At 42.8% G+C, this 15,082-nt stretch overlaps 1 protein-coding gene across 1 annotated transcript; it reads left to right on the top strand.

Moving 5' to 3' along the window:
* Window positions 1-482: 482 nt before the first annotated feature.
* On the top strand, window positions 483-12,562 carry rab15 (RAB15, member RAS oncogene family). The gene is made up of 7 exons (XM_041959208.1): window positions 483-606; window positions 8,653-8,713; window positions 9,039-9,099; window positions 9,795-9,872; window positions 10,404-10,493; window positions 12,074-12,139; window positions 12,306-12,562. The coding sequence occupies exons 1-7, from the start codon at window positions 483-485 to the stop codon at window positions 12,465-12,467; spliced, it is 642 nt and encodes a 213-aa protein (XP_041815142.1). The 3' UTR covers window positions 12,468-12,562.
* Window positions 12,563-15,082: the final 2,520 nt, after the last annotated feature.

Here is a 15,082-nt window from a genome sequence, read left to right as displayed (position 1 = left end):
ACTATGCGCATGATTTTTTTCCCTCTGTTAAAACCTCCAAATCCATTAAAAAAAGTTCACAGTTTTAAGAGCATCATGACAATCATGATGTTATAAAGACATCTTGGGTGGAAAAATCAATCATGCTATTCCTGAATTTATTACTAAAACATTTATGTTATCCTTCTTGAAGCACAGAAATCAATATGTTCTTAATTACCTACGGCTTTTAGTTTGGTAAGCACCACCGGAAGTCTAGTTTTCTCATCGATTCTTACTTGACGATGGTCCACCGCACCCACTGGAAGCTGGAGGCTGCCTGGGAGGCTGGAGCATCCCTGTTTTGTTAACCAGCGAGCCAGCACCCGTGAACAAAAAGAAGCCAAGCCAAAGCCTCGTGTTGAGCATCCGACCAGACATGGGATGCAGGTGGGGAGGGATCGCTCATCCATCGCTGGGTTAGCTGAGTTCGGCTTTTTTCATTCAACACTCCCTTCAGCACTATGGCTAAGCAGTACGATGTGCTCTTCCGACTCCTGCTTCTCGGAGATTCCGGGGTTGGGAAAACATGTTTGCTATGCAGATTCACGGACAACGAATTTCACCCGTCTCACATCTCCACCATCGGTAAGACTCTGCACTGCCGCCAGGAGTTATTCTTGAAATTCATCTTATCCCCTGCGATAATTAGCAATCCCGTTCGTTTGCGTGGCATTTCAGCGTTTTCTGTTGATGTCGTTTGCGCAGCACCCTCTCTTTGTGGTCACCGGATTTTCAATTTAAATTGGAGTTGATCAGGACTTTAAAAAGGGCTTTGATTTAATTAGAGTTGTGCTTGCATGGGAATTAGAGAGACTATAAAATCAACGTGATTGCATTGGATGGGGAAGCCCTGAGGGGGAAGATCCAACACTTGGCAGCCATGCAGATGAGTTTACCAACTATGAGCACTTGGCTCTGTCAGTGCAACCAAGTGCCATATAGAAGAAAAGCAAAGGCTTTTATTTCCGGGAGCACATTGTGTTGCTCAGTAAACTGGACTTCTGGGACTCGCAGGGTCTGTTAAGTGGCTCCAGAATAGCCACAAATAGAATAGTTTTATTTCAGTATTTTATAAGTAAGATGAATTAGTGCAAGGCTACCTGTCATGGTTTCATGGTGCTCATTATAACAAAAACCTCATTCCTTTCCTGATGAATAATTATGGAACAAATATGACTAAAATTGATGGACAGGAAATTAATCAGCAACTGTTATAATAACTGTTTCAGTCGGTTTTCAAGCAACAGCATTTGATGCGGTCAGATTCCTCCTTCAGTCACAGTAAATTGAATGTTTTGGGGTTTTTTTGGACAAAAATAGCTATTTAAAGGCATCAGCTTAGGATCTGAGTTTCTGTCGGCTTTTCTGACCATTGTTTGATGTCACACAGACCAAATGATCAATCACTTAACGAGGAGAAAGGATCCAACTCCTTATTCTCTGGATTCAAGTGTATGGAGCAAACTAAAAGCACCTTTGGTCATGGATTTGCCACCTCCCTGAAGATAACTATTGACTCAGCAACCTGAACCACCCTGTTTCCTTACAGTTAATATGGGCTGTGCTGTTTATCTACCCTTATAGTTGGGATTCAGAGTGCACAGCATGACAGGCGCGTTACCGTGCTTCACTTTGAGGTGAGGGAAGTGAGGACGTACAGTAAGCGGCGTTCTTTTGTCACACGCTGCAGTGGTGTCTCTTATCTCGTCTTATGTGGCAGCCGGGCTCCTGTTTCCGACTGTGTGTGTGTGTTTGAGTGTGTGTTCGGCTAACAGAGATATTTTCTCCCAGCGAGCTGCCGCTCTTTGATGCAGCAGCTACTCCCTGACATTGTCTGCAGTCATTGGCCATAATAAGAAGAGGAGAAACTACAGACATCCCTGTGGCTCGAGGGCGAAGTTCGAGCCTGGAAATGTTCCTCGTGGTTGTGATGGATAGCTGGCGCTGTATTGAAATAGCAGAGAGTATGTTGTTCGAATGAGGTCAGGACATGAAACTGGCGGTCTGGCTGGGATCAGGCGACAGATGGTGATTAAAAAGATCTAATAGAAAAGCCAGCAAGAGCGCAATTGCACCATTAACTATTCATTTAAACATGATTTATTAACATTTTTCTTGGACCACTGGTGTGTTTGCATGGAAGCTCTTATAGTAACTTCCAAGCCGTTTTGGTTTAATCCCTCTGCAAACACCACTGCAAACACCCCGCAGCCGCAGCATGAGGCTCAAACTCGAGTTTTAGGCTCATCACGCTGAATTTTAAAAGATTTCGTTGCTTCACCTGCTCCAACCAGCAATGATGCTCACGTGCTTACTGAGATATGCTATTTTAAGTCATGCACCTATAGCACCCTACAGGAAACTTCCTCCCTGTGGAGCCATGTTTATATCGTACACTACAAGCCTTCCTGAAGCCTCTCACAGGGGCAGGTTCAGCCTGTCTGCATGCAGTCATCTTTCTGTGCTTTTGTTGCAGCGCACTGACTGTTCGCCACCACAGCTGGATGCTTAGAAATCAGGCTCTTGTGTCAGTGCAGGCGATGGAGTCCAGATAATTATATTGGACTGAACAGGCCGCCACGTCTATAAGCCGTGCTGGGAGGTCTTTCATGGGTCGGCAGTAATTCAGACTCCTCTTCTCAGACAAAACAAGCCCAGCAAAGTCCAAAGGGAGAGAGAGATCAAGAGTGACCACCGTCAGTGCTCTCCTGCAGAGGATCAATAAATAATTTCCCAACCTTCATGGTGACAGAGGGATATAAATTCTCTCCCATGACCCCCCTCATGGGTCGCTCCATAATTCATCAGTTCCTGTTACAGTCTGCTCGCTCAGTTTTTGCTCTTAATTATCTCAAAAACTGCTGGGACCTCTGTCCCACAGGGGGTTGTATCAGCAAAGCTTCTCAAGTTTTTCCATCAACTTTAGAGGATGAAAAGCTGATGAGCATCTTATTAATCATTTTCCTGCAGCTCTGCATCAGAACAAACCCCAAATACCCACACACTGAGGCTCCTAGCAAACAGCGTGATGATGAATAGATGCAGATACAGTTTGTGGACACCCAAACATTAACTCCTATGTGATTGATGATCTCCTCATTATTCCAAAAGCATCGACATTAATATGCAGCCAGAACCGCCTTTGTCTTCTGTTAACGCCAGATTTTGGACGCTGGCTGCAGGGATTTGCTCCCTTTCGGCCTCATTTCAAGTCAATTCGGTCTCAAAGGTGTTGGGTTGCGTTGAGGTCAGCGTGCTGTGCTGTACTTCCACACCAAACTGAATAAAGAAAACCTTTTATTTATGGAAGATGTGTTGTGCATGGCTGTGTTTTCATTTGACACGCTGGATCAAAGCACATGTTGTTGAAGGTGAAGTTGATCTGAATGCAGTGGTACCAAGCATTTGATACAAGATCTTTGATACAAGAGCTGTATCATGCTGTATTTGTCACATGAGGTCACTTGTTTTATCATTTTTCACACTCGTGGAAATAGCAGTTCCCATGATCCCTTGTGCTGTAGCCTCATACTTTGACTGCTCTGGAATCATAAAATTCCACTGTGGGCATTAATGGGTTAATTGGAAGGGCTTGGCTCAAACCACGAGAAACGGCACCAGATTGAAAATACACAAATGTAGCTGGACGGCCCACTTGTTTGTTTCCTGTCATACAATTGCGGGCATTTCGAGAATTTTCTGCCAATTTGTGTTTGTGTTTAATGTGAATTTCTCAGAGCTTTTTTTTTTTGGCAGGCTACATGAAATAGAGCAGACGTATGTTTCAGCCTTGTGGTGTTGTGCATTATTTCTGCAGTCCTCAGGAAAACGAAGCCCGGGCTGCGTTTGTGTTCACACAATCAAAGAATTTCCCACACAAAAGACCGCCGAGCAAGACCTGAATTCAAATTCGAGCCAAGACTTCGGTCTTTGATTTGATCCACCAAGGATTTTAGACAATAATGTTATGCAGAGGAATATGTGTATTTAAAAAAAAAACACACCTGGCTACAGGATATGACTTTATTCCCTGGTTACAGCTCACAGCTTTCACTCTGCAGCCCTCCCTTCAGTACCACTAAAAACCAAACTAGTCCAGAAACACTGGAGCTGCAGGAAATCTGATCTTACCTGAAGGACCAACACAGTCTCACTCATCCAGGTGCCTCATTTTATGTTAACAGGTCACTCTGTTCCCCATAAGACTTTGATCTGTGCACGTTTCTCTGGCAGGAAGCAGCTGTGGAGATGATTTAGTGATGGCATTCAGTCACACTGCTGAGTTTAATCTTCCTCGCTGTTACCTCGGCGGCCTCATCCCCGGGCTCCTCGGGGCCCCTGTCTGTCACAGCGTTTATAAACTGTCCGGCCCCAGCCCCGTGTCAAAGTCCAATAAGCAGCAGCGGGGTTGTGGTCCCGGCCTGGTCCACGCTCTGCCCGCTGCTGCTTGAAGAGCTCATTAGTGTGAAGGGGCCAGACATGGATCACAGCCCCCACACATGCTTATCATCTCATAAACAAGCCGTCATATGTCGGGGCACCGCGCCCGCCTGGAGGTCAACGTGCCGAGGATAAACATCCCCTCTTTTTGTTGTAAGTCATCTCCCACTGCAAAAAACTGAAATCTAAGTGAGATGAAATATCTTAAATCAAATCTCCTCTGTCTGTCAGACTTATCTTCTTACCCGGGCAGCTACATGTTAGAGCATTTCACTTGCTCCAGGCCTTTCTGTCCTAATGAGATAGCAGAACTTCTTGCTGAGATTTTATTACGTTGGTGGTTCCGAGTAAATGAATGCTTGAAACTTTAATTCCCAGAATTTTAAAGCTGTTTGATCAACAATGACAAGAACAAAACTGCTTTGTGGAGTTCAGAATTTCTTTATATCCACACAAATGTTCTTGTTTTTAGCCTGGCTTTAAGACAACTGTGGGTTCTAGATATTTTGTACTTTTGTTCTAGATATTTTATTGTTTTTTGAGAGAGCTGCAAACAAATATTTTATAGCTGACAAAGAAGCTTTTCAGTGCTCTCTGGAGACAAACTATATGATGAGATTTCTCACATCATCTCAGACATATAAATCATTTGCATTTCTTGACTCTAATATATACTGATATCAGTATATCTGTGATAAGCTAGCATTACCCTCTATGTTTGGCAGATTTAGACTCAAGTAAAGGGTGAAAGTTTTTTTTCCTGGATAAAAACTTTCTTAGTTTTCGGTTATGTGTTTAACTAGAATCCAAATCTAAATCTAAATGCTGTGTAACACTGCTCCAGTCGGGAATAATCACAATGAGCCATTCATTTCATTTGGAAGGTAAATACAAAGATTAATTGTTTAGTACAGATTAATGGCAGGTTTATAATTGGAATTTTTTTTTTGTCCTTTGTCCTGTTGTCCTAAAGACATTGTCGGCTGTCCTCTGCTAGTAACGATAACCGTGGATGACAGACCCATTCCCCGGTGTCTTTGTGTCAGTGCCAGAGCATCCATCCGTCCATCCATTAGTGAGCCAGCCACCATTACCTACAACGTGTCACCGCCTAATCTGTCTTGCACAGTCGAACACCGTCATCCTGCTAATTAGTCAAGTCAATTTTGGGTGTGTACCCGTTCGTTTTTACATGGCTTTCACACTGCTGATTGTTAAATGCTGCCATGTTAAATTAACTCCTGTCTCTCCTCGCACATGGTGCTCAGTTTTCCATTTGAAGAGAGGAGGGAAATCTGTTCTGCGTGGTTTAGGATTTGACATTTTTTAGAGGCTGCAACAGCTGAATTGTTCTAAAAACTTGGCAGACTCTCAAGCCTTCAGTCAGTGGAAGGTGGAAGCTTTGGTTTGTCCTACAGACACAGCTCAGTTTAATTCAGTTTACTTTATTTCACCAGGACAGCAGTTTCAGGAGTTATGTGTTAAAACAATAACTCAGTTAAAACAGTAACAGTCTGTGCAGTCTGTCCACCAACTGCACTGTTCCCTCCAAATCTGTTTTAACTGATTCCATATAGTGGCACCATAATACTGAAGCGTACCGTTAAATACACCAGTTCTGGCTGCAGACCACGTGCATTCACCTCGGATCTATCCTGCAATCAGGACTTTCTACACAACCTGAGCACCTGTGCAGCAAGTGGGACTTCTGCTGCAGCGACGGACACGCCCAGAACAATCTGCATGCCAGACCTATAATAAGAGGAGACATTTTTTTTTATATACTTTCACAGCAGCCTCGGCCCGTTGGGTGATTCATTGTTTGCACTGTGGTTTCCCCTGCAGGAGTGCACCAGCTTCTAGGAAACAGCCTCATTTTGCCCGGCTGTTCTAAAACAATACGGAGCAGTCAGATTGGTGTCGATACAGTTTGTGTGTTTAACAGCAGGAGGCAGACAGTGTGGGTTGAAGCATCCTTTATTTATTTATTTATTTATTTTCTTATAAATATGACTCAAAATGTGCTAATGCTCGAGAGACTTACTGCTGATTTTTATTTACTCTCACATAACTTCCCTCATCTTGATTTTCTTTAAATCGTTGCTGTTTGCACGGATGACTTCTGACTGGAGCTTGATCCAGCGCTAAGACATCCGGACAGTGACGCAGGGGGAGACGGCCTCGTTTTCATTATCTCCTCTCTCTCCTCGAGCCTCAGGCGAGGCGAGCCGCTGATTGTTGTGCTGACCTTTCACTTAGCGCTGATCTGAATGCTCTCCAGTTTAGATGAGGCCTTCACTGGACTTCCTCTCAGCAAACACACAGCCAGTCCAGCTGGGGTACGTCTGCCAGCCGCTCCCTCGTGTAAATCTAAACCTCACAGAAAAACGCAGCTATAAAAACCACGAGCAGCGTTTCTTCCCGTCGCGTGAATCGATTGGACTCACGGGCTCTTTCTCCGAGCGTGATGCCCGCTGTGACACATGGGTGGCGAGTGTCAGGTTAATTGGGATGAACTGTTAATTGATTTCTCAGGGATTAGTGTGGTTTGTGGAGCCCTGTGGGTTCGCTTTTATCGACTTGAATGCATTAGTCTGAGGAGACGGTCATGGAGAAAATGATTCTCGGTAACTGATATTTCTAAGTAATATCTGCTTATTTAGGCCTTTTGCTGATTGTAATTGTTAGTAGTATTAGTAGACCAGAGTAGGTCATGTTGCAGTTCAATATGGTAGTTTTTTGGCAACAGTATTCTTATACTCTTGTATCTAATGTACATATATAAAGTCGATTTTTATTCCTGTCGAGATTCCTGTGTCCTTTTTTATTGTCTTTCGATCTTTCTGTCTCTTTTTTATTATTTGCTGCTTGTAACAATTTAATTTCCCTGCCGTGGGATTAATAAAGTTTTAGCTCATTTTATTTTATCTTATCTTATGTCCTCGGCATGGGTGGTTTATGATTCAGTCGGCCCCTGGGTAAAGCAATATAAAAGGCCCCCTTTCTGACGAGCAGCAAGTCATTCCTATGCCACAGAGATGTGATGCTTGCAGGGGGTTTCCATCGTTTTTAGTGGCACCTTGCAGGTTAATTGTAATTCAAAGCTTCTCAGCAAAATGTTACTTTAATAAAACAACTTTAGGGTTGAAAGTGATGCTGCCGGTTGAAAACTACTCCTGATCTCTGGCATTTTCTTCACACAGCAGATCCACATGTTATAACTAAACTATGAGGCATTAGAAAGGAAATTACCTGAAATGAAACCTGCAATAAAGCTTTCCTGATTTTAATGTAGGTCTAGCTAAAGTATTGGCAGACACTCATTCAATTACTCATTGGGATCAGGAGGAAACAAAGATTTATTGTTTCCACTATAATTACACACCTGGCAGCGAAGACAAGACTTTATACAACATTTAGATTTGTGATGTAGGACAATGAACATATAACTACAGTTCCTGTTCATGATATGTCTTGTAGCGTAAAACACATTTCTAAAATCCTGAATAGTGCAGGCGGTGGACAGAGACTTCAAATGTCTAACAGTCTAATCTGGCAAATAATCAATACATGGATTTAGTGTTTGTTCTGAAGACGTAAATAAAATCTGCACAAAGTCTCAACTATCAGCAACTTCTCCTCGAGTATATCAATATATATTCTGGCCTTCTGAAAATAGCCACAGGGTGATAGAAATAAAAACCTAGCTCTGGCTGTGATTTTCTGCCTGTGAAGAATATCACACTCAGTCGTCTGAAATTGAGCAGAGATCACTGAGGCATGGGCGACCCCTCCCCATCCCAGCTCTGCTGCTTTCCTCTCATCTGGTCTTTAGTGGCGTTGTGCAGCGCTCAGCTATCGCTTCGCCCCTCTCCCTCATCTCACCTCCCATGTGATCGGTGCAGAGAACTGAACTAAACGAGGGCTCGGCTCGCCAGATCATTAGCCCGAGCTCCTGACAGGCTGATTATACAGGGCTGATGTGGCTCTGGCTGCGTTAATGCCCGCTGTGATGTTACAAATGTGATGCTGGTGAACCTGGGCCTGTAAAAGACACCCCAGGTTAATTGATACCTAGCCCTTATTGGGTGGAAAGCACAAACGCTGCTCTGAGAGCATTCAGAACATTTACCATGAGCTCCTGTCTCAATGCAATATTGTATTTTCTGACCGTATTTTTTTCTCTTCCAGGAGTCGACTTCAAAATGAAGACGCTAGTAATAGATGGTATCAAAGTACGGATACAGATATGGTAAGATAGTGGCGCCATGTTGAGACTGTTATTAGATGTTACACAGCAGCAGCTCAGATCGAGGAGATGATTCACTGGGCTGCAATCTGCAACCTCACCACTAGATGCCACTAAATCCTGCACACTGGACCTTAAAGCAGTGCTGCTTTTCTTATTTCATGAGAAGTTTACATTTTATAGATGGTTTATATTGGACAGAAACATCTAAATAATGAAGGGTTTTTGGTGTCAGGTGGTTTTAAAACTATTTTAAGGGTGTGGGTGTATTGGTATGTATACGTGTGGCTATAAAATCACGTGTGTGTATATCTTGTTGTCTTTCCAGGGACACTGCAGGCCAAGAAAGATACCAGACCATCACTAAACAGTACTACAGACGAGCACAGGTACAACACAGTCGACCCCAAGTCTCCTCCGCCGACTCTGCTGCTGCAACTGATCCTCCACACATAACGTGATATTATCGCCACAGAGGAGCACAGCAAATTCAAATCTCATTTATTTCAGAAATTAAATTTGTTACAGCTGCAGGAATCATTCACGTGTCAGGCTTGAATCCCTCTTCAGGTACTTAGATGAACCTTTTAAGTGCTTTTCGAGGGAACTCTCATGGATCATCGGCATAACACTGTGAGAGAGCAAATCTGGCACCAGTGGTGTTGTAGGTGTCCTGTATCTCATATTATTATTCAGTATGTCTCCACAGCCACGCACCACCTCCGCCCTCACATTGTTGCGTGTGGATTTTGCCTTTGCTTTGTGCTGCTAAAGACGTTAAACTGAGTGAAACTGAATCGTCCATTTACCAGAAACTGGCAATGAAATTGGAAGAAGTGACCCGCTCCTGTTTTGTATTTGCAAATGTCTCCTCCAGCCAGAGGCTTACAGTGTAAGATGTATTGCTGGTAGAGGCTTTGTAAGTGGTAGTCTGGTCTGTTTACAGGAATCATATTAAGGTTTCCAAGTGTATTGATTTTAAAAGGCTGCTTTTAAGGGTCAAGACACTGAGAACATTTGTTAAGCATTTAAGCCCTAAAGTGCTTTAAAAAGCATTGTTTCTCATCTGGTTTTCTCTCCTCAGGGAATCTTCCTGGTGTACGATATCACGAGCGAGCGATCCTTCCAGCACATCATGAAGTGGGCCAGTGACGTGGACGAGGTGAGTCACAGAGATCGAGGATTTACGATCAACAGGCATTATTTTCTGCATCGAAGACGGGACAAAACTAACTTTGCAGACGTGGTGTGATGAAAACCAAATGCTGTGGCCCGTTTGTTATGCTCCATCTTCATTTTCAAATCCCCGTCATCATATTTTTAAATGTTGGAGTGGAAGGAGAACATTTTCTCCTCTTGCAGTCACATATTTCTATCAGCTTGGAGGCTTCACAAAGCAATGCCCCCCCTGTCATTCCCCACATGGCTTTATTCTATTAATTTAGTCATTATGGACCTAATTTCCTCTATAGTACTGGCTGAATATGTAGTCTATTGATCTTGGCATGCTTCCCACTTACATTTAATCTAGGTCTCATTTCCTGAGCGCTGTCGCTGCTGTGCCCCCCCCCCCTGCATCCTCTTGGCATTTCAAAATCTTCTCTCTTCCTGTCTCCTTCATTTGGTTTGTATCTTCCCCATCTAAAATAAATTTCTCTCGTCTCCTCTGTGTTCTCATGACAAACTCGTGCAGTACGCTCCGGACAAGGTCCAGAAGATCCTCGTCGGCAACAAGTCCGATGAGGTGGACAAGAGGCAGGTGGCCACAGAGCAAGGTGTCAAGGTGGGTCAATCTCTGGCTCTGCTGTAACTGCTCTTCACTAGATTATTAGAGCTGACGGGTTTTGGACTTGTTATAATAAATAATAATAATAATGATTTTGATGCTGGTATTTGTCATATACTTGGTTTCAGGGCCTGAAAATGTGATATTAGCTCACCAGAAGCCTGGAGGCTCAGTTTGGGTTCTGTAAGAGTTCAACAAAAACGTATTCGTCTTGCAGCTTGTTTCAATCAAACTTCAGTTGTTTTGGTGATATTGAAGGAAACTCTTCTCTTTCTTATTGTTAGATGAGAAGCCTGACACCACTTTCTTGTCTGCATTAGTCACAGAGCTGTAGCCAGTTAGCTTAGCTTATCTTAGCGTAAAGACTGGAAGCAGGAGAAAGCATCAAACTGATGCCTTCCATCATCTCTAAAGCTCACTGAATAACATGCTAGATCTCATTTGTTTAGTCTGCAAATGTCAAAATGACATTACCTGCTCTTTGTCCATCCGCCCATCACTTCTGTGCAGCGTCTCCAACTATTGCCTGGCAACCTCATCCTAACTACAACACTCTGCAAGTCGCTGCACCTTCCTGTTGTTAGAGATACGATACTTTCATTCGTGAGCTGTAATAGTAGGCTTATCTTATTCTTGGCAAGAAAGCAAATAAGCTTATTTCCTAAAATGTTGAACCAATCCTTTACAGAGGTACGTAGCCTTGGTTTCCAAAAAGCTTGTAGTCATTTTCAGTTGTATAAGAAAATCATGCCCAGCCCACTTCAGATTCTGTCTTGGTTTGGGTTCTGGTACAAACTTTGGCTCCGAGTTGAAGGTGGGACCCTTTGGGCTTAGTGTGGGTACCATACTGCAAAAACTTTCAAAAACAAGAAAAGAAATCAATAACTGGAAAAATTCACTTTTTATTATTGCTGTTTTTTATGTATGTATCTAATCTAAAAAAAAACAAAACTCTATCTTAAAAGCAGTGCAGACTAAAAACAACTATATTTGTCTTAAAACAAAGAAATTCTGATTTTGACGAAGGAGTTTTGTGCTTTTCAGTGTCGATCAAGCAGCTTTTTAATTCTGGAAATTCTAGTTCTAAGCATAAAATGACTCAGAACCGTATAATATATATAACATAATAAAATCTCAGTAAGAAGTTCGAATAAGATAATTAAGGACAAAGGAGCTTGAAACAAATGAAATGCTGCCACACAAAAGCAGCTTGGGTTAAGAAGATATACATCTGACAGACAGAAAACAAGCATGTATGATAAGCCTTGATTTAAGTTATTCCATCCTCCTCAGATTTGCTCTTTGCATTGTGGTATGGCAGCTTGCAGCGTAGTTTCAGTCCAGACCATAAACGAGCTCTTAAGGCCATGACACAGTGAGCCGACCCCAGACAAAGCCTGACTAATGCTTCGGCTCCTGTTGCCTCATGTTGCCTCACATTTTCCATTAAAAGCTGCACTGGGAACGCACCTGACAGCCGGCGCCACACTGCACCTGTGTGGAGGGAAAGAACTCGTCAGTTCCCTCTTTTTTATTTGTCAGGCAGATAAAATGTGTCGCTGTTGTCTGTCTCTCAGCTGGCCAAGGCTTATGGAATGGACTTCTTCGAGACAAGTGCCTTCACCAACCACAACATAACAGAGGTGAGGTGATCTGGAAAACCGCTGCTCATTACATTTTCTGACATGTACAGAATAGTAACACGATTAAAGCAACGCATGCAGTCCTGATTATATCATGTGAACTCAATAAATGACAATGCATGCTTTCTCTCTCATCTTGTTATCTCTGGCTGCGTTTCCCTGCAAGACTTTCACACGATTGGCTGAACAGGTGCTGGCAGCCAATAAAAAGGACCTGGATCTTCTCCGGATGTCCATTAATGACGATATTAATCTTGCTGCTCTGGAGGAAGAGGAAGGACTCAGTGACAGTGCGGCGGGCGACCAAGGCAAAGGCTGCTGGTGTTAAAGAAATAATTGACATTAAATATATGTAATCACCTGCGCACTCTGGGCAAAATGTGTCTCCTTTTGTCGTTAGCTGAAATAAAGAGGAGCATCGAGCTGCAGTTTTGAAACCAGCTCTGTCCCTCTGTATCGCTAAGCGTTGCCAAAAATGCTAATGAGGCGTTTGAGAGCAGCTTCAAGGACAAAGGTGGAAATATTTTGCCACAAAGTGCCAAAAGTGTGGTAAATTTGCCAACTGAAGGTCCAAATGTCAAGGTTTACCTCAGTGGGACCGAATGTTCATTGTCTAAAGCACTACTTCCTGCTCAGTTCAGTGTCTTTGATGTAACCAAATGTCCGCATCGAATTTCAAGATTGGCATACAGTTGAAAAGGCTAAATAGAAAACTTCCAAGAGAGCTGGAGATGACAATTCTATCAACTTTTGTACAGTGTCCTGATCAGGAGGATGGGAGAGGACTTGGAAATGCCCACCGCTGACTTGAAACTTTTCACAACGTTGCATTTCACATTATTTTCCAAGCGCCGTCTCTGAGATTGATTATAGGGCTGCGTGCCTTGCAAAACAGCAATGTGATTGCTTATGTTTGGGCCTTCATCCACCCCTTCATCCACCCCTTTAGTGTTTTCCTTTGTGTGTGTGTTAGCCCCCCTGTACCCACAGCCTTTCAACCATTCAATTCATGAGATGTAGTGTGAAGATTGTACCACAAGAGGGTGCTACATGCATTGCAAAAACAGCACATGCACACTGGAAAGGCGTGCAGAGCGCAGCTATGCTATTTTTTTGCTTTTCTTCTGTGTTTTTTCATTGTAATTGCACTTGCATTGGCTACCTTTAATGCGACGAAATGATTCCAAGTATATGCAGCTATTTCATTATTTTCTTTCATGCAAATGTTGGCTACACAGGAAGTTTTGCAGCTAATATCATCCACATAACACACAATGCCTGATAATCTGCAGTCCAGAATACCGGTATGGGTTAGCTCACCTGGTAGACCGTGCACCAAGTCTGAGTCCTTACTGCAAGCGGCCCGGGATCCATCACAGCCCGGGCCCTTTGCTGCGTCTCACCCCCCTCTCTCTCTCCTGCCTCTCCTGCCTCTCTGAAGCCGTCACTATCTGAATGAAGCAGAAAAGCCAAAAAAATCACCTTGAAAAGTAGTTTATTGAGGGAAACGTTGAGAGCAAAATGAGTTTCCCTGTAGCAAAACTGAAGATATTTTTCATTTTATAGTCTTTGTTTATAAGAGAAAATATCCTGAGGTACAGATGATTTGATAACTGCCCATTGCATTGTACATACCAGGTTTTTCAAAGCATTGTAGATTAGTAGAATCATGAGGACACACCGTTAATTTAATGTATTACCATTAGAAGGCTGTGTTAAAGAGTCCACAGCGATATTCTAGATGGTCTGAAATATTCCCTCTGTGAAGATAATAACGTTTTGGTCATTTTGTCCTTTCTCTCACTGTTTTGTACAGAGTCCAGTGGAGATGCTATTTCTTCCCCTCCCCCTGTAAGACTTGACTAAGGACAAACAAGCGTTTTGCATGTGATCCACACTTCTATCCTTTCTTTTATTGCAACTTCAATGAAGTTAATAATCAACCAACCATAATGCAAGTACAGCATTTGACCAGAGTTGCCTGTTGGAGACTTAAACAGAACGACCATCATTTGACAAACGTCAGGCTACATTTTTTTGCGACTTAGTAAAACAAATGCTACTCAAACCAGTTATTAAAATGTGCACCGTGTGAAATGGCAGTATGTTGTACTGAATGATGTTCTGGACCGAGCTCCAGATACACCATCTGTGTTGTTTTCGAGAACTATTCTTTTTCTTTCCTTTAGACTTCTTCAACTTGTATTCGTGGAAATATATTACATGCAACATGTCAAATGCAACATGTTCTTCTTGGAGAAAAGATGTCAGATGTTTATGAGTAAATCCTTGCAGATATATGAGTCAGTGTGTCTTCTTGATCCACACATGAACACCGAACGTCCTCAAGTTGCATGTTGAGCATCGTGGTTTAGAAGACTGCAGCTGTTGAGGAAAGCATAGCATGTACCAACCGCACATGCTTATGACAGTTAAAGGCAATAATTAGCAGTACAGATGTGATGTGGTTGCAAGCCAGAAGAGAACTTAGTGAAAATGTGATGAGTGACAGCATGTTAGTATTTGGTCAGAGGTGATAAACAAAATAATTGGGGGGAAGAAACGCTAGATGTGATTGAATGACATATCTGGGAATAATATCTGGATATTAAGAATATTTTAATGATACTGACATATGGGGTAGGCAACTTGGAGGTAAATCTTGTAGGTAAGTCAATCTTGCACCACATTAACGTTATAGGCTGTGACATGGTGTCCAGGTAACAACTGGACACCATGAACACCCGAGGAAGACCCTGAAGTGTGGCTGAAAGCCTGGGAAAAGCTAGTAATTGGACCTAAAGTCCTTTTTTTTGTTTGTCCAATCAGGTGGTTTTATTTTTGTTTTGCACAGTCTCCCAATTTTACTGGAGGCATCGTTCTTCTTCTTCTTCCTCTTCTTCTTGACCAGCAAGAGACTACTGGTATTGATTTCCATTCATA

The sequence above is a fragment of the Chelmon rostratus genome, chromosome 18 (genome assembly GCF_017976325.1).
Source record: "Chelmon rostratus isolate fCheRos1 chromosome 18, fCheRos1.pri, whole genome shotgun sequence".
Classification (NCBI taxonomy): domain Eukaryota; kingdom Metazoa; phylum Chordata; class Actinopteri; order Chaetodontiformes; family Chaetodontidae; genus Chelmon; species Chelmon rostratus.
Note: the sequence above shows the minus strand (reverse complement) of the source record. Positions and strands in the feature narration are given on the sequence as shown.